This window comes from Apiospora marii (genome assembly GCF_038362585.1).
Source record: "Apiospora marii strain CBS 49790 chromosome Unknown utg000011l_segment0_segment0, whole genome shotgun sequence".
Lineage (NCBI taxonomy): Eukaryota > Fungi > Ascomycota > Sordariomycetes > Amphisphaeriales > Apiosporaceae > Apiospora > Apiospora marii.
In genome coordinates this window covers 2,847,011-2,871,130 of record NW_027117382.1, presented here as the reverse complement: position 1 = coordinate 2,871,130, position 24,120 = coordinate 2,847,011, and the positions used below count along the sequence as shown (strand labels likewise).

At 38.6% G+C, this 24,120-nt stretch overlaps 8 protein-coding genes across 8 annotated transcripts; 5 read left to right on the top strand and 3 right to left on the bottom strand.

The window, feature by feature from the left end:
* Positions 1-1,266: 1,266 nt before the first annotated feature.
* Positions 1,267-2,387, top strand: PG985_013989 (uncharacterized protein; the record flags this gene model as incomplete). The annotated part of the gene is made up of 4 exons (XM_066833755.1): positions 1,267-1,313; positions 1,381-1,504; positions 1,566-1,644; positions 1,726-2,387. The coding sequence occupies 4 exons, from the start codon at positions 1,267-1,269 to the stop codon at positions 2,385-2,387; spliced, it is 912 nt and encodes a 303-aa protein (XP_066678495.1).
* A 1,095-nt stretch (positions 2,388-3,482) lies between these two features.
* On the top strand, positions 3,483-4,655 carry PG985_013988 (uncharacterized protein; the record flags this gene model as incomplete). The annotated part of the gene is made up of 1 exon (XM_066833754.1): positions 3,483-4,655. One exon carries the CDS (start codon positions 3,483-3,485, stop codon positions 4,653-4,655), a length of 1,173 nt encoding a protein of 390 aa, XP_066678494.1.
* Positions 4,656-5,229: 574 nt separating this feature from the next.
* Positions 5,230-5,737, bottom strand: PG985_013987 (uncharacterized protein; the record flags this gene model as incomplete). Its single annotated transcript, XM_066833753.1, has 2 exons — positions 5,230-5,428; positions 5,661-5,737. The coding sequence occupies 2 exons, from the start codon at positions 5,735-5,737 to the stop codon at positions 5,230-5,232; spliced, it is 276 nt and encodes a 91-aa protein (XP_066678493.1).
* Positions 5,738-5,950: 213 nt separating this feature from the next.
* Positions 5,951-6,292, top strand: PG985_013986 (uncharacterized protein; the record flags this gene model as incomplete). The annotated part of the gene is made up of 1 exon (XM_066833752.1): positions 5,951-6,292. One exon carries the CDS (start codon positions 5,951-5,953, stop codon positions 6,290-6,292), a length of 342 nt encoding a protein of 113 aa, XP_066678492.1.
* A 630-nt stretch (positions 6,293-6,922) lies between these two features.
* PG985_013985 (uncharacterized protein) lies at positions 6,923-7,975 on the bottom strand (the record flags this gene model as incomplete). Its single annotated transcript, XM_066833751.1, has 1 exon — positions 6,923-7,975. One exon carries the CDS (start codon positions 7,973-7,975, stop codon positions 6,923-6,925), a length of 1,053 nt encoding a protein of 350 aa, XP_066678491.1.
* Positions 7,976-8,903: 928 nt separating this feature from the next.
* Positions 8,904-11,134, bottom strand: PG985_013984 (uncharacterized protein; the record flags this gene model as incomplete). The annotated part of the gene is made up of 4 exons (XM_066833750.1): positions 8,904-9,293; positions 9,350-10,142; positions 10,438-10,914; positions 10,965-11,134. The coding sequence occupies 4 exons, from the start codon at positions 11,132-11,134 to the stop codon at positions 8,904-8,906; spliced, it is 1,830 nt and encodes a 609-aa protein (XP_066678490.1).
* A 9,135-nt stretch (positions 11,135-20,269) lies between these two features.
* Positions 20,270-21,268, top strand: PG985_013983 (uncharacterized protein; the record flags this gene model as incomplete). The annotated part of the gene is made up of 4 exons (XM_066833749.1): positions 20,270-20,316; positions 20,371-20,494; positions 20,555-20,633; positions 20,700-21,268. 4 exons carry the CDS (start codon positions 20,270-20,272, stop codon positions 21,266-21,268), a joined length of 819 nt encoding a protein of 272 aa, XP_066678489.1.
* Positions 21,269-22,490: 1,222 nt separating this feature from the next.
* On the top strand, positions 22,491-23,315 carry PG985_013982 (uncharacterized protein; the record flags this gene model as incomplete). The annotated part of the gene is made up of 4 exons (XM_066833748.1): positions 22,491-22,537; positions 22,589-22,715; positions 22,776-22,857; positions 22,921-23,315. 4 exons carry the CDS (start codon positions 22,491-22,493, stop codon positions 23,313-23,315), a joined length of 651 nt encoding a protein of 216 aa, XP_066678488.1.
* Positions 23,316-24,120: the final 805 nt, after the last annotated feature.

Genomic DNA, 24,120 nt, shown 5'->3' with positions numbered 1-24,120 from the left:
CAGTAAAGCGGCACTTTAAGCTCCTCGTGATTAATGAAAATGATTCCTGTTGTAAATCACTCCGCAATCCATGATGCAATTCCTCCGATCTCCTTCAGAAAAAAACTTACATTGGCCAGTGCAACGCTTTGAAATCGAGGACACTTATGTGAGCCTAGCAATACCAAGGTGCGTGCCAATCTCTGGGTTCAGTGAATATGAGACCGACGCTGCGTGTCATGTTACTGACTTCGGCCCGGAAGCAAAGATGTGAAACACAGAGATATCATTTCAATTCGCAAGTAAGCCCGGCTCGGTATCTCTGTCAGTGACCAGTTGAGGGCATTGTTCCTGGGCGATAGGGAACAGGCTGGTCAGCGCGATGGCAAACGTTTCAGGCACTTTTTATTCCTTCCAGTGCTTCCCATTCATATCATCACGCAATACAATGGCGTTGATTTCCTACAATTCTCACAAACAACTCACATATTGTTTCAGAGCACAAGCTCCTTGATTCCGGTGTTGCGTGCAAGGTTGTGTGCAGCGTCAAGATTAGCTGAAGTGAATAATAACTATAGCTACCAGACTCATTCCATGTTGGCGGGTCTCAGGTGTCTAGTACCTATCATGCAGCTTTAGGTTCTACCTTTTGGATGGTAGTATTCAATCTTTACAATTGGATTGGTGAATGGTTCTGTGTGGTGGCAACCCCTTAGGTATTGAAACAGAACCTTCAGGCGCTTGGCCAATCATTCCGTCTGCTGAGCCTACAATTCTATGAGCAAATCGGTACAGAGTGATTCTTCAATAGATCAAGCAAACATGTCTGGCCAATGAATGATCAAGGTTATTTTGAATACATTGAAATAAATTTACAGGTGGGGACCTGACTGAGGTCGGATCAGCTTTTACTGATCTGCTCAGGTCACCTCGTTCTCGAACAGGTCTATAAATCCTCCTCTTACAGCCAACTTCGTTCCGACCTCTTCTTCCTGCAACATTTCTCGAGACGGTGATTGTAGTCCATTTTCATCACCGCATCTAAATAAACCTCCCCACCATCACCATCTTTCTGTCCCAGTACACCAAGTCGTGTGCCAATTTCATTGCACCATCAGCACCTCCTCCCTCTTCTTGCCATTGCTTCCACATCAAAGCCAAGTTATTCACAAGCTTGACGTATTTCACAGACAAAATCAGTTTTCGCGCACTGCCACCCTTGTCTTAACCATCAGATCATACTTCACCTTTGCTTCAATTTCGCTTGGCATTTCATCAACCGACACAATGCCTGCAGCCAAGGACCAAAGCCTCGGCGATAAAGGCAATGAACTGTATGTGAAGCTGAGATTAAGCAACCTAAACCTACTCATGTTCTACACTAACGTTATTACCTCGCAGTCTCCGGCAAACAAAGAACTACTCCGACGTTAAAGTCCGCTGCCGCGGCTGCTGGTGGAACCTGCATCGCGCCATCCTGTCTCGATGCGCCTGGTTTGAGAACCAATTTGATATGCTCGGCAAGGTAAGTAATACAGGCCAGCCATTCAAGAGATAGCTTACTGACATGTATGTATTACTTCTAGGGCAACGAGATGGAGATTCATCTCGAAGACTTCCCGGTAACATCGGTCCGAACGTTCCTTTGCTTTATCTACAACAAGGGTCAGTACTGCCACTCCTGCCTATCATTCCTTTTCCATGCCACGACAACCACTTCTGACAATCTTGCTGACCCATCTAAAGAGATTCGCCACGCCAGCCTCAAGCCCAAGGACAAGAAGTTCGACTACGAGGTGCACGCCGAACTGTACAACATGGGCACGTACTTCAACTTCCCTTCTTTCAAGGTCGCCGTCCTCGACATGGGCGAGGAGTACTTTGACAAATGGATCCGCCGTCAAAAGAGCGACCCTACCATGTTCGCCGACGCCGAGATCGACGACCTGCTGTCGGCTGTCGGCATCGCCTACTCTGGCAGCAAAGACGACCAGTCCGCCCTCCGTGAGATGTATGTACACTTTTTCACGGAGTGCTTCATCTGCGTGAAGAAGGACCAGTACTTCCACGATGCGCTTCGCTTGGTGATGCCGTTTGCCATCGACTTGATGAAGAGCGTTAATCGCAAAGCGGGCTCGAAAGTCATGTCTCTGCCCACCGCTAGAACTCCCGCTAAGCCCTCGACTACGGCACCGTCTTCGACCGATTCGGACACCTCAACTGATTCCGACTCCGACAGCGAGTCCGACTGCGAGCCTGTTGTCACCTACAAGGTCACCGCCACAGCTTCCGGCACCAAAGCCACTGCCAGTGCTACCCGTGTCGGTGCCACTGCCAGTGCCACAGGCCCCAAAGCAACTGCCAAAGCGAGCGGGACCAAGACGGTTGATCGGCAACACCGGCGTTAAGGGGGAAGGCTTGCGTTGCTCTTGTTTTCTTCATGAACCACTGCTTGGTTATGGAGAATTGGTTTATTGTATAATACTTTGGCTTCATGAATTATGAACTATTGCATTGGCAACTGGACAGGACGCGGTTTGGGTTTTTTGGCAATGGATTTGGCAGATGTCTGCTTGTACACTAGATGACTACGAGCCCAGAGTTACTTGCATTGAATGAAGAAGGGTTTCACCACAGGCATGTTTTACTCTTTTGCAATCCAGTCGCTTTGGATCTCGCACGATTCCCGTTTCCCACCAAAGCAGGGTTGGATTTGGAGAGCCGGGGCGAGGCCGTACATATGATGCCGTATATGATCGGCGTCAGCCCGGCTTAGCTGCAACCGACAAGTGCTCCCCAGTGCAATGAGAAAATATCTGTCAATCATTTTTGCTAAAGGATTACGTTTTGGGTTTCTTCCCATTACATAAGGCAACACTGAAGGCGTCGTTGGGCGTCGCCAGCATATGAGTGCGCCGAGATCGCCGAATGGTAGGAACACATGTTTCTCAGGCTGAATCTGGCAGCTACTTGTGAGTTCCGCTCTTTTTACACAGACCTTCACCTGTCTTGTTGTCACATTCATTAATATACGACAGGGCACTGATTTCCGCCGCCACCTCGAGAGGCGAGGGCCCGTGAATGTTATCTCAAACATGAAATGACATTGATTACTGCAGGGACTTGACAGTAGGTACCTACCCACTTACCTACAGACCGCTTAAACTCTTTCCATTATGTGAGTACATAAGGTACTTACCCAGTCGTGCCTTCCCTGAATTGAGGCAGGCGCATGGTGCAATTTACGTTGTGTGCTGAAAGGGAAGGAGCGCCTCGACTAAGCGGAAGGAGCAGGAAGCGGCGTTGCAGCCAGCCTGCGGCAAGTGCAGAGACGCGATCTGAGGAAACCAATATCCTTCATACTTTCTTCAATCTTCTCTCTCGACCATCAATCAAACTATCGATTCTTTCGGGATATCAAATTCTTTCCGACCATCGGTCACTACCCCGCCCATTTTTCCAAATACTTGGTCGATACAAACCTGCAACCCTCTGCTAGCATCATGGACGTCAAAGAACAGGCCATCCGCATTCTGCAGCAGCTGGAGCCACTGACGCACCTCGACGTCGACGCCGACGATCTACCGCGCATGGCCAAGGATATGAGCCAGCTCTTGGGGTGCTTTGTGGAGTGCCTAGACAAGGAGAAGGACGCAGTTAGACTCCACGACGAGCGTCAGGCCTGTCTCGACATTGAGATACAGTCATACAAATCTAAGCAAGCCGAGGTCGAGAAGATCCGCCAACAGTACCAGGAGGATAGAGTGCATCTACAAAAGGCCAAGCAGGGATCCGATGAGGCCAAGCAGGAATCCAATTTGGAACGTGGCCGGTGGGCCGCCGCCACTAAGAATCTCGAGAAGCTGGTCGGATTGCTCGATTCGCAGAAGGATTCCATCGAGTCGCAGAAGGATTCCATCAAATCGCAGAAGGACTCCATCGACCGGTGTACGCAGGCCGTACAGTCGTATCAAGACAAGCAGGCTGAGTCTGCCGGCCAACTACGGCAATTGCTCGACAAGGCAGTCTCCTCGCAGAACGAGGATGTATATCCCGTCAACATCAGTGCCAGCCAATACGAAGCCTACGAGAAAGGAACCAAGGAGGCCATGGAAAAGATTGCCTGCCACCGCCAGACCTTCGAGCAGGGTGTGAAGGAAGCCTTTGCCGGGGTCCCCAAGCTGCACCAGGCGACTAGATCTCAAAGCCCCTACCGGCCAGCGGGGAAGCGCGCGCGACACATGGATTCCTCTGCCCTCTCGATGCAGCCATCCGAAACGGAGGAGGAGCAGGCGGCGGCTTCGCAGTTGACGCAGTCAGAGCTCGACAGGAAACACGACTTCAAGTACGCCTGCGAGGCCATCATCGAAGAGATCACGGCTGCGGTCGGCATGCTCCGGCCGGCCGATCCCATCGCCGCGTACCGCCGCCGCGGCGTCGGTCTGGTCATCATCCAGGCGCTCGCCAGCTACCGTGGACAGTCCATTCCGCGCTGGTTTCGGGACAGCTACAGGGCCAGGGCACAGAACAAGAACGCCAGCCACGAGAAGGAGGCATGGGGCTGCCTGGCGCAGTTTTGTGAAAGCGGCACCTTTCACCCCCTTCCACGGGGGAACCGCTGCAACACGTGTACCAACTTGCGTAATGGTTCGTTGGGCGCCGGGTGGGGCATATGAATACAGGCTCAAGCAGGTCATATAGGGCATGCAGTAGGAGGGAATCTTTTCTGAGAGGGGGGTTGTATTTGGCATGCATCAGTCGTATGGTCAGAGATCAGTCGTATGGTCAGAGCCTACTTAGGCCATAAGTACTTCATGTCGCAGGATGTCAGTCGCGTGCTAACGTAGCAATTTGATCGCCATGTCTCGATCAGCCGTGCTTTAGTTCCTCTCCTTATGTGTGTCGAGCATCCACACGATCACTGCTAGAACTGTCGACGTCATGTCAACTGCCCCTATTACCTCTTGCGGGAGCTCTGGGCCTCCGAGACTCATGATTGACCTCTCCCGTGCAGGTATTACATACACGAATCACGTTACGGTAGTATAAGTGGGCCGGGCTAAGCAGTGTTCATTGCGCGTGTATTAGGTACGCCTACGGCGTCCAAAGGGGCTGCGGCTGTCTACGGATGCGCCTGGCCAGGCCGCGCCCCAGGCCTAGTGCCTCCATGATAGGTATAATACAGATCCGCTCGGTGTATGCAGCCCTCCCCCCCGTTCCGCTATTCTCAATCCTGATCCCGTTAGGAGACTAAGCCTGTCCATAGCCGACGGCACCGAGCTGGGCTAGGTCGTCCTTGATGCCCGGCAGGTTGCGGCGGAGCGCCTTCCAGCGCCTCTTGATGAGGGGGATCTCCAGGACGTCGCCGATCTTGTTGTGCTTGTTGTAGTGGAGCGAGGAGACTTGGGTGGAAGGACTCGTCTCTCCTTGGCAGGACCAAACTTGGGCGCTGGTTAGCGAGGTTGGTGTACTTGGTCAGCACCACGACCGAGTGAAGGAGTCGCAATGCCAAGTTCGACTGTGCTTTGGCGTCCCCGCTGTCGAGATCGGTCAGGGTTTGGTAGATGTGGCCCTAATCATTGCCGTCTATGGCGTAAATCTCCTTGGGCATCTCGGCATGGTAAGTTCGCTGGAGCGCGCCCTCGAGCTGGGTAAGCATATCGACGGTTGCTGTGCCACACAGTATAGCCAGGGCGCTGTGCCCCACGGTCCCGGGGTCGCCCTGGAGATGGCGCAGAGATGTGCCAAGCACATCCATGACGTGGGGGGGGGGGGGGTTGTCGTTCCCGGCCGCCCTGCACCCCGGGAGGAGGGAGGGGGGATTTCATTTCCCGGGGCACATCGCGATGGATTAGGCCCCCTGGCTGGTGACGAGGACGAGGACACTGCTTACAGCTAATCTGGCGAAGGGGGCCACGGAAGGCAGAGTTGCCGCGGTCTCCTCCATGGCCTGGGCGACATCTTCGTCGAGATGGCAGAGACCACCCTCCTAGGTGGGGATGACACGGCCAAGACTAATCTTCTTGGAATTGGCCAAGAGCGTGGCCTAGTCTACGGGGGCGGTGCGCCCCGTGTCAGCGACGGCGACAACGGCGGCATCCTTGGGGTTTTCATTGGCGCCATCGACGTTGGCGCGCTAAGACGCGGGGACCACTCCTTCGTCTCTATTCTGGCGTACCAAGTATCTCTACGACCATCACTTCCAAATGCTCCCCTCCTCTGCCGGCGTCCTTCTTCTGCCACCCACCCACCAGACGTGCTATACACTCGCTGGTTCTCGTCGATATTGCTGCGGGCCACTCACAACTTGTGACTAATAACATTCAGCTCCATGCCGATCTTCCTGCGCTGGACCCCGGTGTCTTGGGTGGCCAAGCCTCCCTCCGCCGCAGGGGTAGTGCTAGCGGCGGCCATTCAGATTGTTGAGCCAGCCGCCTGAGCCACATACCTCTTTTATCTCCTTCACCTTATCACCCCTCCCAGACTGGCCGTCTCGTATGACCACCTACCCTCGTCAGCACGGCCGGCCAAACAACTGCTCTTCCCCGGGAACACTTCACTGGCTCTATCTTATGTATTAACGTCCTGTGGTTCCGTGCTCAAAAGGACCTCAAGTTTGGCGAACCCTTCTACTAGAGCACGTTCAGCACCGGCATTGATCCTTCGGCAGAATTTGTCATGTTTGTGGCACATTGATATGGATGGCACTGGGCAGCAACATATATGGAGGCGGCACACTGACTTTATGCACGCAATCTGTCTCTTTGAGCGGAACCTAGACAGCTTCCTATTCGCGAATCGAGACACAGGCTGCAGAGTCTCCGAGCTGCTTGCTCCAATTTCACCTAGTCGCCCTCCCATCATCCGGAACTCCTTGCATACTACTAGCCCACTCTGATCTACTCCAGGGCGGGGTTGTAGGGGCCCTCCTAGTCCGATCCCTTCATTTGCCTGTAGCTGATCGTGAAAGGTCCGTATTATATCGGGGCCAATGCTCGCCGTGTAGCCAGGCTGCGTTGTGCCATATTATTGGTCTCGGTCGCGTGCCATTTCGGCCTAGGTCCAGCTTCCATACGTCCACGGACCGCCAGCCATGCACGACGATGGCCTCCCTCATGTCGCTAACCCCGCCGGAGAACTTATACGCGGACAAGGCGTGGCCTAGCTCGCCTTGGGTGAGGCCGTGGAAAGTGGGGCGAAACAAACGATTCCAGGCCTCGGGGATGTTGGCTTCCTGGCGGATCTTCTCGATGCGTTTGTCCAGATGCCTGTATTCATCCCAAAGCTCGACGTGGAGGGGCAGCGTGGCAGACTTTTGGAGGGCGGGTTCGCCTTGGAAGGATGGCGAGCACAGAAGCGCATCCACGATGTGAGTTACCGTCAAGGTGTACTGCGAGATGTCTAATAACCAACGGAACACCTGGAGCGTCAAGGTAGTATAATCTTTGCCGCCGGCGGCGCCGGCTGTTTTCCACTTTCGGGGTAGGTCGGAGCCGTAGAATCCGAGCCCCATGCGCCGCATCTCCTCGTCTTGGTAGGTGGCGGCCAGCGCTCTAACGAAGCAAGCTGAAGGGTACCCTTTAGCCGGCGTGGCCAGGATTTCCTGGATCATGGTCAACACGTCTTCGTGTAGATACATCGTAGCTTGGAGGACGTCCACGAGGGCCTGACGCGGGGTTTGTGCATCGGACAGGTCGAGCCACCGTACTTGGCGAGGTACAATCCCGAGACCGTGGTAGAACACCTTGAGGGCGGACTGCATGAGCTTGCCACCGGGGAGCTCTGGGATGGGGGTTGTTCTGGCAAGAGGAGGCCGGGCGGCTATGCCGGAGGGACCTGGGAGCTTCGACTGGGAAACAGAACCTGGTGATGCGTCTCCATTCTTGGTCAGAAGACGAATGACGGTGCCCATCTTGGTCTTCTTGTTGCAAGGGGGGTCTTCAGGGACGTCCCCGGCCTTGCGCTTTTTCTGAGCCGACGGAGGGTAGTGAGGCATGTCGGGAGAGGGGGGGAAGCGCCAAGTTTGAGCGCTGTAAATTGCGGGTTGTCAAGAGGATGAAAAAAGTGAAAAGGAAAAAAATGAATATTGTTTCGGGCTCGATACGGACGAATTGACCGGGCCAAGATGGAGAGAATTGGGGGTGATGGTGAGTAAACAGGAATCTACCTAGAGTAGGTGCGAATGTGATGTTGGTTGTGAGGGAGTTGTGTGGTGCATGTGGGCTTGATTATGCCTACCTAAGTAGATAGGTAACAATCGATTAATTAATTTGGATGAAATGAAGGAACACAGCGCAGTCAGAGAAATGGGTACTGATGTTTGCCAGTTTAAACGATGGCACAAAGAAGAATGCGGATCCAGTTTATTATCAGGATTTACTGTGCTGCTCGTACTAGAAAAGCTGGTGGGAGATATCAACATGAGGACCTGGATCAACAGGCTGAGAGCAGCTATCAGGTGGTCAGCCAGGCCATTCTGGCAAGTTCAGTATCACAACTTGTATAACAGGAAAGCGTGGCTTTGCACATAACATTATGCCAACATATATGTACCTAGTGTTCAAAATGGGGGATCCCCTCCTAAGCAGGTAAGCAGGAAGTCATGGCACATTATGATCAGTTGTATGTTTTCTTTTTTTAATTTTTCCCATTTTGGTTGCATGTCTGCATTTCTGTTTATCTATATCTCAATGATGCAAGTGTGCTCTCCTTGTAACAAAAGGTGAATCACTCATCGATCAATGGTCGCCTGGCCCAAATCATTGCCCTGTCTAAGTAGGTCACCCATTGCGAACCCATGAGTCCTAACCCGCTAGGTTACGCCTCCTCGGAGAGCCACACCCGCATGCTGTGGGTGGTATAGTCTCGAGGACTGATGGGAGAATCGATGTGCTCTCTGGCATCTGGCTCGTCACCTTGACGGTTCAGGTCTGTGGTACTGCTTTGACGGCGACGGTATCTTTGCCTAAAAGGTCGGCTTTTGGGACTTTCGATCCGGCGGCAGCGGCGGGGGGTTCAATGCCTTGCATGACATCTGGTAGAGGTACGCCGACTTCTGGTGCGCGGGCTTCTTGTTGTACGCCATCGTTACCTTGTCGGTTCGGGTCTGGGTTGACATCGACAGTATCTTTGGCCTCGGGGGCGAGCTTGGGGGAATCAGACCTGGCGGCGGCCAGGTCCTTGTCTGGGGGAGGGGGGACGGGAGTCTTGAGTAGGGAGGGGGTTTTGATGCCTTCTGTGACATCCGCCATCGTGATATCGGAGTTTGCCGCGTCGTCACCCTTGCCTCCAAGGTCGCTGCCAGGGAATTCTTGCTTTGTTGGTCGCCATGCGTGGTCTCGTCTTGAACAGCCGAGCCATGTGCATGCACGACAGGGTCTTTTCTGCTGCCATCGAGCTTCGTGGCATCGGCGTCTGACGCAACGGTATCATCTCCCGGGAGGTCGAAAACTGGAGCACCGGGCTTCTGCGCGGTGGCATCCTTCTCTTGGTGCGTTTGGGTAAGGGGATCGGCAGTTGGCTTAACGGTATCATCGCCTTGGTCACCATGGTTCGTGGTGCTGTGGTCCGGCACGACGGCAGGAGGCTCCTCTTTGTTAAGGGGGGTTGCTGGTATGCCTGCCCGAGGTTCTGGATGGGCTGCCTTTGTGACCTCGATGACCGGCGACTCTGGTGCCTTATCCTCTGCTCCAGCGGCTTTCACTGGGGGCTTTGGGGCTGAATTTTTGGCATCGGGACTTGGCCCCTCTTTGATGGGGTTCGCTGTCTTCTGGTCTTGGACGGTCTCGCCCTCGGCGGGTGTCTTGTCCTCCCTGAGCACGCTTGGGACTTGGTTTGTGTCTCCGCCCAGGTCCAGGTACGCATCCCTGACTTTACGACCATTGGCCATTTGCGTCTTCAACCCTTTTTCCAGCCTTTCGAGTGCGGCCTTTACCCCTGGGACCCTCATTTCGCGAAACTTGTCTACTTTGCCCTTCACCTGGATGACGAGGCCTGCGCAATTCCGTAGCTTCGCCAGCGCCTCTTGGAGTCGTGGTGCATCGCTGGGCTCCTCTACGATGCTGGGCGGGATTTCTGGGATACGTTTGGAGACATTTGGCCGTCTTGCCCCTGCAGCCCCTCTGCTCGGATCAGCAGGCCGCGACTGCCCGGCGGCAGGGGTTCTGGCGGAACATGAGGCCCGTACTGTGTCGGTACGCTCGGGTGACTGCCTCGGTTCGCGGGGGGGGGGGTGGGCTGGCTGTGACGCCAGCTGGTGAAGTCGTAGATTATACAGTTATGTTTCTTTGCCAACTCATCCAACTCCTGGACACTGGGGGTGCCGCCAGAGAACGTCTCCAACGGGACGTCGCCGTCTCCAGCCCGCATGGACATGGGTACCACTACTGCGTGTCTTTCCTCGTTCCACTGTACCAGCTGACCGGCCGCAATGAGCCCGACATTCCCGATGAGCTCTACCGTGGACTGAATTGCCTCTCCCGGGGCGGCGGGTCTGCGCCCTCGACCCCGATGTATTCCTTCATGATGCAGCACTTTGGGTCGGCGTGGATATTGCCGGCACCTTGAAGATCGGCCGTCAACAGGTAACGGAGGCGCTGGGGGTGCTTCTGGTCAAGTAGCTTCATGCACAGCTCGCTGTCGATGCTGGTATCCTTGACCTTATAGGGCAGGGCGCACGATCCACTGAGCGATGCCTCGTCCGAGCGGTAGGCCTCCCTGGAGAATTCCACCGGGTCGTTGGGGAATACCGTCCCAATGTACACGGCACGGCCCAGGCAAATCCCAAAGTAGACAAGGTACCTCGCCAGAGACGGAAAGTGTTCCGGTTCGTCTTGTTCTTTACGGGCCCACCAGTAGTTCAGCAAGCCGACTTTCAGAATGCCGAGGGGAGTACGTCGTGGGGGTTCTTCTCCTGGAAGCTCCGAAGCGCATCCTCTAGCTCCGAGGTCCACACGTACTCTTCAAACGCGCTAATCGTGTTATACGAGATTTTCTCTTCGTTGCCGTTGTCGAGAAAGGTCAATAGGATGGCTCCGTTGACGCCACGGGCCGGTACCTGCTCCGCAAGGCTGGTTGGGAATGCGGGGAGGGCCAGACCGTCATTCTCGGCCGATAGCTGCTCGTGGGTCTCGCGGGTCGTTTTTTCGTACTCCATGTCATGGGGTAGTTCATATGGAAACATTTAAATGTCCTACCAAAGCTTTATCAAGAGAAAGAAGAAGTTACTTGTAGCTTAAAAAAAGGAAGAGCTGCTCTGGTATATCGGGATATCGGGCCTACAAAAGGTACCCTTCTAAAAAATACTCTATCATTAATTGCTCTGACCCACGTATGGGAATGAAGGAGCCAATATCAACGACCGCCATCGCTGTAATATGGGTACCAAGAGGAAGACAATATGCTGAAAGCTCGTGGCGTGATGGGCAACTGGAGGGCGAGAAAGCTGAACGACTGTGTCTGAATTTATGTTATTAAGATCCCCACGTGACATTATTAAGATCGGTACCCCCCCTACGTACCACCTTAACTACGCACCCGTTAACACTATAAAAATACCCGATTTTAATTACGTATATTTTAATAATTTTATATTAAAATTTTATACTTAAAAATTTTATAAAATTAAAAAAAATCGGGAAAATATAATAATAATTTTTAAAATTTTTTAAAAAATCGAGATTTATTTTAAATATTAGTTTTAAATTTATTTTATAAAATTCGATATTTTTTATTTTATTAAATATATAAGGGTTATTTAATATAATTTAGGTATTAAATCTATTATTAAGTAATTATATAAAATAAAGTTTACGCTTATCTTTTTTTAATTAAAAGGAATAAGTTACGAGTATTATATAACTTTAAAAAGGCTTTAAAAACCCTTTAAATTTAAACTTATTCTAATATTATAATAATTATTCTCTTTCTTATAAATAACGATCCTCTATAATTTTAAATAATATTAATTTTAAACTTATAAAAATCGTAAAATATATTATTATAAAAATACTTTATTAAAAAACCCCGCTTTAGTTTTCTTATAAAAAAATTAAAGCAACTTATTCGTAATTTATTTTAATTTTTTATATAATAATATAAATTTTTACGAAACGTTTTATTTTCGCCGTTATTTTTTTTAAGTTTCGTAACTTTTTCGATTCTGTTTTTTTTAACTTTTAAATTATTATTAATTTCTTTTTTTATAATAATAAAATTATTATTATACTTAATTTTATTCGTTACTATACTATAACGGTTTATATTATTAAAAAATAAATTTAAAAACTTTATAAAAAATATTTAAATATAATTATAATAAAGTATAAAAACGTTTATTATTTTTATATTAATATTTAAATATATAAATATAAGTTTAATTTTAACGAGAAATTATTTTTTAATTATTTTTAATATTCGTTTAACTCGTTATGTTACGGCGTTTTTAAAAATAATCTTATATTCACGTTTAATTATTATAATAATAATAAAATTTACGTTAAAATAAAATATATTTTTTATATTATTTATTTAGTATAGTTTCGATATTAATTTATTAATGTTATAATTTAAATTCTTATTATATTTATAAGTAATTATATTTTTTTTAATAAAGTTTTTAAATAGGTTTATTTTTATTTTTAATCCGTCAACGTTAATAATAAATATAATATACCTTTTAAAAGCTATAAATAAATTAATAATATTTTTTTATATTTAATTATTTCTTATTATTATTTTATAAAAAGTTACCGTTTAAAATTCGGTTTTTTTAATATTAAAAAGAATATTAAAATTTATAATATTCTTTATAAGTTTATTAAAAATATTTATTAATATCTTTTTAATTTTATAAACTAACGTTTTTATTTATTATAATAAAGTTTTAATTTATAAAGTTAATTTAAAAATAAATATTATTCGTTTTCTTATTAATACAGTAAATAACTTTTCTTTTTTAAATTTCTATAAATTACTTTTTATTTTTAACTATTTTTATTAACTTTTTTATAAACTTTAAAATAACATAAAAATTATAAAAAAACTATTATAATTTATACCCGTCGAAGTAATAATAATTAAATTATTTAAAATATCGCTTATTATTAAATTAAAACCGCTTTCGATATAATTAAAGTTTACTATTTTAATAATAATAAATAAAAAAATTTTCGAAACGAAATTAAAAAGTTTTTAATATTTTATAATATAAGTTTTTATATTTAAATTATATAAATAAAAACTAATTATTTTAACTATACTCTTTCCCTTACGTCTTCGTTTATATCGAACTTCGAACCTATTTATAATATTTAAAGTTATTTTTTAATATAATATAACGTTAATAACGAGTTTATTATTTATATAAATTTTAATAATATATTATTATTTTAATATAATTATAATAACGAATTAATTAATTAATTTAATAATAATAATAATTTATTTTAATAAATAATTTATATTAATAATAAATAAATAGTTTTTATTTTTATTTTTTTAAAGTTTTTTAAAGTTTTTTAATTATTTTTTACCTTATTTTAAATAAATTTATATTTTATTTATAATTAAAAAGTATAAATATAAATATAATTATTATTTAAATATATAAGTTTAAATTTTACTAAATATATAAAGGTTAAACCGATTTTCGGTTTTTTTTTTATTATTTTTTTTAAAATTTTTTATAAAGTTTTATAATTTTTTTTACCGTATTTAATAAATAAATATTATTAATTTTATAATTTTTAAAGTTTATTTTTTTTTTTTTTTTTATATAACTTTTTTAAATATTTCTTTTTAAATTATAAATTTTTTTTAAATATATTAATTAAATTATTTATCGATTTTTATTAATTATATTTTATAAATTAACTTTTTTATTTTATAAAATAATATATTTATTCGTTATATATTATTTTATTTCTTATTTTTTTAATTTTTTATTCTTTATTTTATTTTAATTTCGATATAAATAATAAATTTATAATTATTATTTATTATAATTTTAAAAATTATATAAAAAAAACGTTATAAAATTTAAAATAATTTTTTAATAATATTATTTAATACGTTAATAAATCGATATATTTTAAAACTTTAAAAAGTTTTATAAATTTTAAAATAAGTTTTTAGTTTTAAATTTTAAAGTTTTTTATTAATAAACTTATTATTTAATTTATTTTAAATATTATAAATTAATAACAATTATTATAATATTTTATTTATATTTTTATAGCTTTTTATTAACGTTTTTTTATATCGTTTCGTAATTTTTAAAGTTTTAAAAGTTTATTTTTTATTATTAATACTTTTTTTTTTTAAAAATTATTTTTAATAAATATATAAAAATTTAATTAATATTTATATATTATTTCGAAAAAAAAAAATTTTATAATAACGTTAATTATTAAATTAATTATAAAAAAAGTTATATATAAAAAGTTAAGTTAAAACTTTAATTATTTTATAATATAATAATATAAATATATTTTTAAAGTTTAATTTATTTATTTCGTTTATTTATTAATTTAAAAATAAAACGTTATTAAATATTTTTATTTAACTTAATTATAATAATATAGTTTTAATTAAAATTTATTAATAAATATAAAGTTTTTATTAAAAATAATTCTTTTTAAAGTTTTAAATTAATATTTAATTTTTATATAAAATAACTTTATTAATTTTATAATATTAATATTTATAAAAATAGGAAAAAAAAAACGATAATTTAAAAAACTTATTTATAATTATTAATATAATATTTATTAAATTACGACTTAAAAAAGTTTTTAATAATTCGGTAATAAAGTTTATAATTTATTTTTTATTAAAGCGAAATAATTATAATAATAATATTAATTCGTTATATAATTAATAATATTTCGCTTTCGATTTTAAATATATTATATAATAATTAATATATTTTTTAATATTTTATTTTAAATTTTATTAATAGAATTTTTTTTTTAAAAAATTAATAATTCGGTTTATATCGAAATAATTATTATAAAAGTTATTATAGTATATTTTTAATAGTAAAAATTTTAATATTATTTAGTTTAATATATAAAGTTTTTTTTAGCGGAAAAGTATTTTCGTTTCGAAAAAAGTTTAGCTTTTTTTCGAAAAGGTTTTATTTAAAATATTTTTTTATATTTTTTAAGTATATTTATTTATTTATTATACTTTTTTTATTAAAGTTTAAATATTTTTTAAAACTTTTTTTATATAAATTTTTTTTAATATAGTTAATTTTTTAATTTTCCGGCGAATAATTTATTAAATTAATATCGATTATTTTATTATTAGTTTTATTTTATATAATATTTATATTAATATATAAAATTTATTTTTTAAAAGTATTATAATAATAATTAATTTCTTTTATAATATAAGTAATATTATTAAATTATTTTTTTTTTTAAAGGTATAATTTAAGTATTTTAAAAATTTATTAATAAGGTTTTTTTTTCCCGGTTAATATTTTATAATAAAGTTAAATAAAATAAAATATATATATTATTATACTTAATAATTATTTAATCGGTTAATTTTTATAAAATTTTATAAGTTTTAATAATTAATAAATATTTTAATAAAATATTTAAACTTTTTAAAATAATATTTTTAATATTTAAATAATAATATAATTATAAATATTTTTTAATTAAGCGTATTATAATTTAATTTTATTTTAAAAAATTTCTTCGAAAAAAAAATAATAAAGTATTAATAACTTTTTAAACTTTTTTATAATAAAGTTTTATTTATAATAAATTAAAAAGTATTTATTTTTAATTATATATATTTTTTAAAATCGAAATATAATAAAAATAATACTTTTTTAAATATTTATTTTAATTATATAAATATATATTTTAAAATAATATTAAAGATTAATTATTTTAGTTTTTATTTAATTTCGTTATTTTTTAAAAATTATATTAATAAAGTAACGATATAAAAATATTTTTTTATAAAATATCGATAAAAATTATAAAACTTTAAAAATATTTAAATATTATAAATAAATTTTAGTTTTAATTATTTTTATATTATATTTATTTAGGTTATATTTATAAATATATTTTTCGTAAAAATATAATACCTTAAAAAATTTAAACTTTTTTAAAAAAATAAATATTTAAAAGTTTTAACGTATAAGTTTATTTATAAAAGTTTTTTTATTATTATTTAAAAGTATTTTACGTATTTTTTTTTATTCGGTAAATATATTAATATATTATCGAAATATATTATATATATTATATTTATTAAATTTCTTAAAATTTTAATAATATAATATTAAAAAATAATAAAAATATTAATTAATTTTATAATTATTATAAAGAATTTATAATAATTATATCGAGTATAAAAAGTTATTTTTTATTCGTTTTTTTTTTTTAATTTAAATATAATAATATATATTTTTAAAATTAATTTTTAAAAAGATTTTTAATTTAAAGATTTTATTTAATAATTTCGAAATAAAAAGGAAAATATATTAATTTTTTATAATAACTTTATTAAAACTTTTATAATTTATTATTATTTATATTAAGTTATTTTTTTTAAATATAAAAAATATTAATATTTTTATAAAGCTTTAAAATTTTTAAATTTTCTTTTTTAATTTTATTATTTCGATAAACTTTTTTAATATTTATAATTTTTTATAAAAAAAAAATATATTAATTAATATAATAATTAAATATTAAAAACGAAATTAATAGTATAATTTATAATATTAAATAATAAAATAAAATAATTTTTAATATTAAAAAACGTTTAGAAATCGTGTAAATAAAATAATATAAAGTTTTTTTTTATTTTAAACTTTTTTTTTAAAAAGTTCGAAACTATTTTAAATATAAAAATTATCGCGAAATATAGCGTACCTTTTTAAAATATATATTTAAATAAATAAAGTTTAATTATTTAAATTTAAATAAAATTTAATATAAATTATTATTAATTTATTTTTAAATATAATATAATATTTATTTCTTTAATTATTTTAAAAAATAATAATAAAAAGGTTTTATTTTTTTTAAAATTTCGATTTATTATAATATAAAGTTTATAAAAATAGTAAATAATATTTTATAAATTAATAATATTAAAATTAATTTAATATATATTATATATAAAAACTTTTAATTTATTAACGAAAATAATAAAAATTAATTTAAAAGAAATAAATTAAAATTTTATTTTTAATATAAAAATATAATTAATAAAATTAATATTTAAATAAATATTTAAATTAATATAAATAAGAATAAAAATAAATATAAAAAAAAAAAATAAATAAAAATTAATATATAAAAAGTTTTAAAAAATTTTAATAAAAAATAATAGCGATAATAAAATCGTTTTATTAATTAAAACTTTTTAGTTTTTTTTATAATATATTATATAAGCGTTAACTTTATATAATTAATTATATAATATCTTTTCTTTTAATATTTATAATAAATAATATTAAAAAAATTTAATAAAATTTTTAAAAATTTACGCCTTTTTTTTATTTATTTATTATTAAATTTTTTTTTTTTTTTTTTTTTAATATTTATAATATTAAAAATTTTTATTTTTTTTTCATTTATATTATCGCTTTAATTTATTTATATCGAAATTATTACGTTATTATTTAATTAAATATTTATAAGGTTTTAAAGGTTATTTTTTTTTTTATTAAAATTTAAATAAAATTTTTTAATATTAAATTATTAAATCGATTATATTATTACAACGTTTCGGTAATTAATTATAATAATTTATAATTTTTTTATATAAAAGTTTTAATAATTTTTTATAAAAAAATATAATTTATTATTTATTAATTTATTAATTTATTTAAGTTTTTAAAAAAATTAAATATTAATAAAAATACGCAAAATTCTACCCTAGTTATTATTAAATACGTTTTAATTAAATAGTAATTATAATCTCTTTATTTATAATTTTATAAATAATAAACCTCGTTTATTTTTAATAAATTTCTTAATCCTTTTAAAAAAAATTCGCTTCTTTTTTTATATTAAAATTTTTTTTAAACGATATTATTATTTAATATTATAATTTATTTAATTATATATATATAATATTTTTATATATACGTTTTAAAAATATTTTTTAAAGTTATTAAAAATTATTCTTAATTTTTTTATTTAATTATTTTATTTAATATAAATAAAATATATACTAAATTTTTATAATTAAATTTAATAAATTTAATTAAGTTTAAGTTTTTATTTATAAATTTTAATTAATTATTAAAAAAAATCGGGTTTAATTATAAATTAAATATAAATAAAATTATATTTTTTTTAAAATTCAACGGGTCTTTTTTAAAGTTTTATAAAGTTTTCCGTATTATATATTTATCGTTTTTTTTATATTTTATATATTAAAAAATTAATCGTAATATTTTCGCAATTAATACAAAATTAAATACTTTTAATTATTTAATTTATTTAAATAACGTTTATATTCTTTTTAATTAATCGTTAATTATTTAAATAATATTACGGTTTTATATCGCCGTTTTATTTTTATTAAATTTTAAAATAGTTAATTTAATAGATTTTTTTTTAAAATAGTTTTTAAAAAGATTCGATAAAGCTTTATTATTTTTTCTTTATAAATTTAATATCAGTTTTAAAATTACCTTACGTTTTATTATAAATTATTTTCTTTTTTTCTTTATTAATAATTTAACTTAAAATAATATTTTCAATAAATAAATTATTAATAAAAACATAAAAATTATAAAAGTTATTTAACATAATTTAAATATCAAATTTATCATTAAATAATTATATAAAATAAAGTTTATATTTATCCTTTTTTAATTAAAAAAGGTAGGCTACGGGTACTATATAACCCTAAAAAGGCCTTAAAACCCCTCGAGCCTAAGCCTATTTTAATACTATAATAAAATATAAATATTTTTAAGAATTAAAAATTATATAAAAATAAAAAAAAATAAAGAAATATTATATTTAAATCCCGGGTTTAAAAAATAAAGGAAATATTTTTATTTTTACGTTTAAAATATTCTTTATAAAAAAATATTCTCTACTTTTCATTTTTTTAATATAGTTTAACGAATAATTTTTTTATAAAAAATAGATATAAAATTTAAATCCGTCTTTAAAAAAAAAAATTAAAAATATAAAATTTATTTAAAATTATTATTATTTTATATTATTTTTAAAAATTTATTTTTATTAATATTTTTAATATATTTTAAAATTCTTAATTTTAATTTAAAATTTAACCGAAAAAATAATTTTTCTAATTTTATAAAATAATATACTTTCGATAAAATTAAAAACCATTTTTAAAACTATTTACGGTTTATTTTTACGATTTTTCCTCGATTTAATATAAAAGGGCTGAAATCGGTGTTTTTGGTGGTAATAGGTGGTGCGTTGCAGGGGTGGTGCGTTGGGGGGGTGCCGATCTTATTGACGGCTTATGCCGGCGCTAGAGGCTCCGTAATACCTTAAAATAACATCGGCGGCAACATCGCTGAGCATGATGAGATGGTTCACTCCATCATTTGAGTCATAATCAATCAATGATGGAACATGATTCCCTACGCGTGGTAGGATACTTTGAACCGCGTTTGATAATTTCCTTCCGGTACATCATTACGATACTGGGAATCCCCAATTGTGTGTATGACACAGCGCCTAACCCGTTTGGCTCTGATGGTCAGCTCTTATCTTTAGAATATTGCGAACGTCTGACTGTTCGTCGCATTTGTTTGATTTTCTGATTTTGAATCGGATGTTTAGATGCCATCCAGCCGTACAACATGCTTGCTTCTCGTCAGTTTCAAGTCAATCCGTTGTTTTTCGCTGTATCCAGAGAAACAGGCGCATACTTCTGTGATTACAAACTGGATGTCCATGTTTGAGGTTATGCTACTCTGGGTTCAGATCAGCGCAATTGTGTTGGGAGCGTCAGGAAACATGGTGATTGAGAAAGCAGAAAGCACCTCAATTTCACACTGCGTTTTCTTTTTACCACACCTAGGATTTCACTACACTCACTTAGATAAACCCACTACCTCCCGATCTGAAATGCCAGCTATGTCGCTCTTTGATGTACCATCATTCCCATCCATCTTGCTTGATGCGTAGGCCAAGGCAAAGTCGTTACGCTCATCAACCAGACATTACCCAAAGTAGAGAAACATCCACGGGCTTCTGCTCTCGCAACGAGTCTCCCTTCTCAGCATCTAAGCCCTCTCCAAAAAGCTTTCAGGGGGATGTCTGGTCGAAAGTACCCCGCTCTCCGGGAAGAAGGCGATCTCTTGTAAGTTGTTCGCTACGTAATCCTGGCCAATTTTCTAACATGCCTCAATGACAGCCTCTGGAGAACTGGCAAGTTCTCTGACGTTACAGTCATATGCCAGGGCGAGGAAATGTTGCTGCATCGATCGATCCTCTGTAGATGCCTCTGGTTTCGAGATCAATTTGACATTTTGGTTAGGGTAAGCACTTCTTGCTAAATTCATCCAAGACGGTTACTGACGTGAATATCGCCTTTGTAGACGGATGGCCGATACAAATTGAAACTTGACCGACCCCCAGCCCTGATCCGAACTCTCGTCTTGTTCATCTACACCACAGGTCAGTATTCGCCCTTCTCAGCCAAGATCATCGTGAACGCCTAAATTCTGACAAAATTGTCTCCAGAGATTCAAGATCAAAGTCTCCAGCTATCTGGCTTCAGTCCCCGCTTCGACCATGGAACCCTTGCCGAGCTCTACGACCTCGGTGACTACCTCAAGTTTACCAAATTCAAGAACGCTCTTGTAGACCTGGGCACCGCGTCCCTCAACAAAATCCCTACCAAACAGCCTAGGGAAAAGTTCGAGAAGAGCGAGATTGACGAGATACTCGCGGGTGTCAAGAAGGCATACGCCGGCGACATGTACGAGCAGGCAGAGTTGCGTAGCCTCTACGTTGCGTTCTTTGCCCAGTGTTACAGTAAGGTACAAGAGGACCCGTACTTTCACCAGGCGGTCCAGCCTATCCCGAAGTTCTCTGACGACCTGTTGGGGAGTCTCGAACCCCGCGACTGGGACTCGGATAGTGCCAAGGATGACACCAAGGATGACACCAAGGGTGATACCAAGGGTGATACCAAGGATGGCGCAAAAGATGGTGCAGGCAGTGCAAAAGGTAGTGCAAAAGGCAGTGCCAAGGGTGATACCCAGGGTGGTACCAAGGGTGGTTCCAAGGGTGGTTCCAAGGGTCTATGAGACCTGTAGGACAGGATATTCATGAATCATATCATCGTCCAAAATTTGAACCGACACCGACGCGTACACCAGCGTCTACTAGAAGCCTGCACCAAGATGGCTGCCCGAGCCAATGGTTCAACATTCAAGCCAAATCGAGGGGCAAGAAAGTGACTGCCAGCGCCACAGGTCGTGATGTGAAGAATTGCGCGACGGGCCCCAGGGACAGGGCGAAGGGGATGAGCTACGAGTACGAGGAACCGTCTCGAAAGCACAGTTAGACCTTGCGTCCTTCGTGGCCGGGAGATTGGCATCAGGGATAGGTATGAGGCGAAAGAACCCTTCCCTACGAATTTGGCGATTGGGCAGGCAATAGTGGTATTTTGTTTCCCGGCATGACCTTTGGTCGGTGGCTGCTTGCACCGTTGGAGAGGACCAGTCGAGGGAGATGGGCAGTAAAGTGATAAGCCTCTACCTATCAAAGTGAAATGAAAGTGAGCGAGCAGTGAATTGTTTGTGTAGAGTACCTGTAGCTACTGATAGGACTTGAGCCCGCTATCTACAGTCCTGACTTTGCATTCAATGCACCTGCCTAGACATAAATACAACACCTGTTCTCCATCACAGCTACCGAAACCGGTTCACCATCCTCTTTTCCACTTCAAGCGACCTGGAACCCAACTTCTCTCTCAATCACTACAGACAACACCTGCTTGTCTTTTTCACACACTTTACGCATTCAGAAACCCCTTGACCCAGTGTCATCACTAGTCCCACAGCAATTGCTTCCATCATCGCCACCGAAACGAGACTCACCTTCATCGTCTCCATCTTGAGCAGTCTCCAAAACAACTACCGCTGCATCACTTTGCGCAACCCATAACCTCGTTGCCTTTTCCATGCACCTCTCGCATCAGAGAGGTCATCCATCCAGTTTCACTACCTTCCTCACAGCAATTGCTTCCACCATCGCTGCTTTTGCTACTCCTTCATCCACGGTTCTCCGCCACAACTACTGAAACGCGATTCGCCATCCACCCTCTTCACTGGAATCGTCCTGGAATTCAACCGTTGTATCCATCTTTCTGGTCCTGGTCAACACAACCTTGCCTTGCCCATACGCCTTACACATTCCACAGACCATTTGGTCCAGTGTTTTCACAATTCTCACGGCAACTGCTTCGACCATCGCTACTATTGCTACGCAATTGCCGACTGTTCTAACAGAAAAACCATCAACACAATGTCTTCAGCACAGAACACCAATCTGAGCCGCAAGGGAGACGTTGCGTAAGCGAGACATTCTCTACCTCTGTCTTCCGTGCTAATCCACCTTCACAGCCTCTTCAAGTCCGGCAAGTACGCCGACATCCTGATCATTTGCCAAGGCCAGAAGATTCTTCTCCATCGAAGCATCCTCGGATCCAGATGCGCATGGTTCAGTGACATCATGACCGGACTCCGCAAGGTCAGTACCCAACGTGAAACGTATGGTACGAAGGCACACACTGACACTTTTCCTGTGCAGAAGGGCAAGCACTACGAGCTCAAGATGGATGCTTACAAGCCTGCTCTGCTTCGCACAGTCCTGTACTTCATCTACAGCGGAGGTGAGTAATCACACCTATCTTAGATCCCTTGCACATCATGCGCATTTACTAATCATTTCCCAGAGATCGATCATCCGGACCTCAAAGGCCGGCATCCCGACTACGAGGTCTATTCCCGATTGCATCAGCTGGGCGGCTACTTCGAGTTCGAGGAGTTCCAGAAGGCCCTGCTCGCCAAGTTGTCCAAGAACCTCGATATGAGGGGCTCGTGGTACAAGCAGAACCCCGAGACGGAGCTCCCCAACAGGAAGATGGACTGGATCTTCCGTGGCGTTCGAGTTGCCTATAGCGGCGAGGAGGCCGACCAAGCAGACCTTCGCAAGATCTACGTCGACTTTTTCACCCAATGCGCTAAGAATCGGGCGGGGAACCAGCACTTTTACGGGCAGCTTGAGGGCATGCACCCGTTCGGTCACGACTTGCTGGTGGCCTACGGTCGCTCGCGCTCGCAGCGCTAGAGCACTACCAGAAATGCCAAGCACTCGCGGTGACGACGACCACCATGGACCTCTTCCTCGATGCCAAACATGTTTTCCTGGGGACTCTGGGAAGAAGACAACGAGTCCAACCAAGACACATCGGCAACCGGTTCACGAATCAATCTTGGCACTTCTGTTTCCATGGCCCCGATAAGAGGATTGGGGTGAGATGGCTTTGTTCGACTTTTGTATTGGCTAGGAGATGATTACAGCCTATGGCATACTTGCAGTTTTGGATGGATTAGTAGTTAGTTTGGTATGAAAAAGAAACCTGAACGTAATCTGTTCGGTTTTGATAAATGGCTCCCCGTTCCTGAAGTGAATTATACAGTTTTGGTGCACACGAAGGGACGCGTCGTTCCGTAGCTGTCCTGAAGTCATGACAGGCTCACATCATGAACAGTATGTGGAGTTCCGTTCAGATACAAGACCGCGGCGGCCTATGTAGTGCCACTCAAAGTGACATATTGGATGCTGATTATATTGAAGATCGACAGCATATGACGGCCCGGCTGAATGACGACGTCGTTATTCGCATCCGGAACTCGCAATTATGCCCGAAGCTAACGCCCCGTTCAGCTGCAAGGTAGATGTGCAGAACCAAGTTTTGCAGCCAATCATCTGCATAACCCCCACATGGGAGTCCAACTCTGTGTGAACCAAGGAGGAGCATGGCTGAGTAGGTACAGTGTTGTAGACACAGTACGGGAAGACAGTTGCATGGGTGTAAGTCGCCTTAATTGATGTCACAACACATTAGGATAACAGACAGGAACCAAGTAGC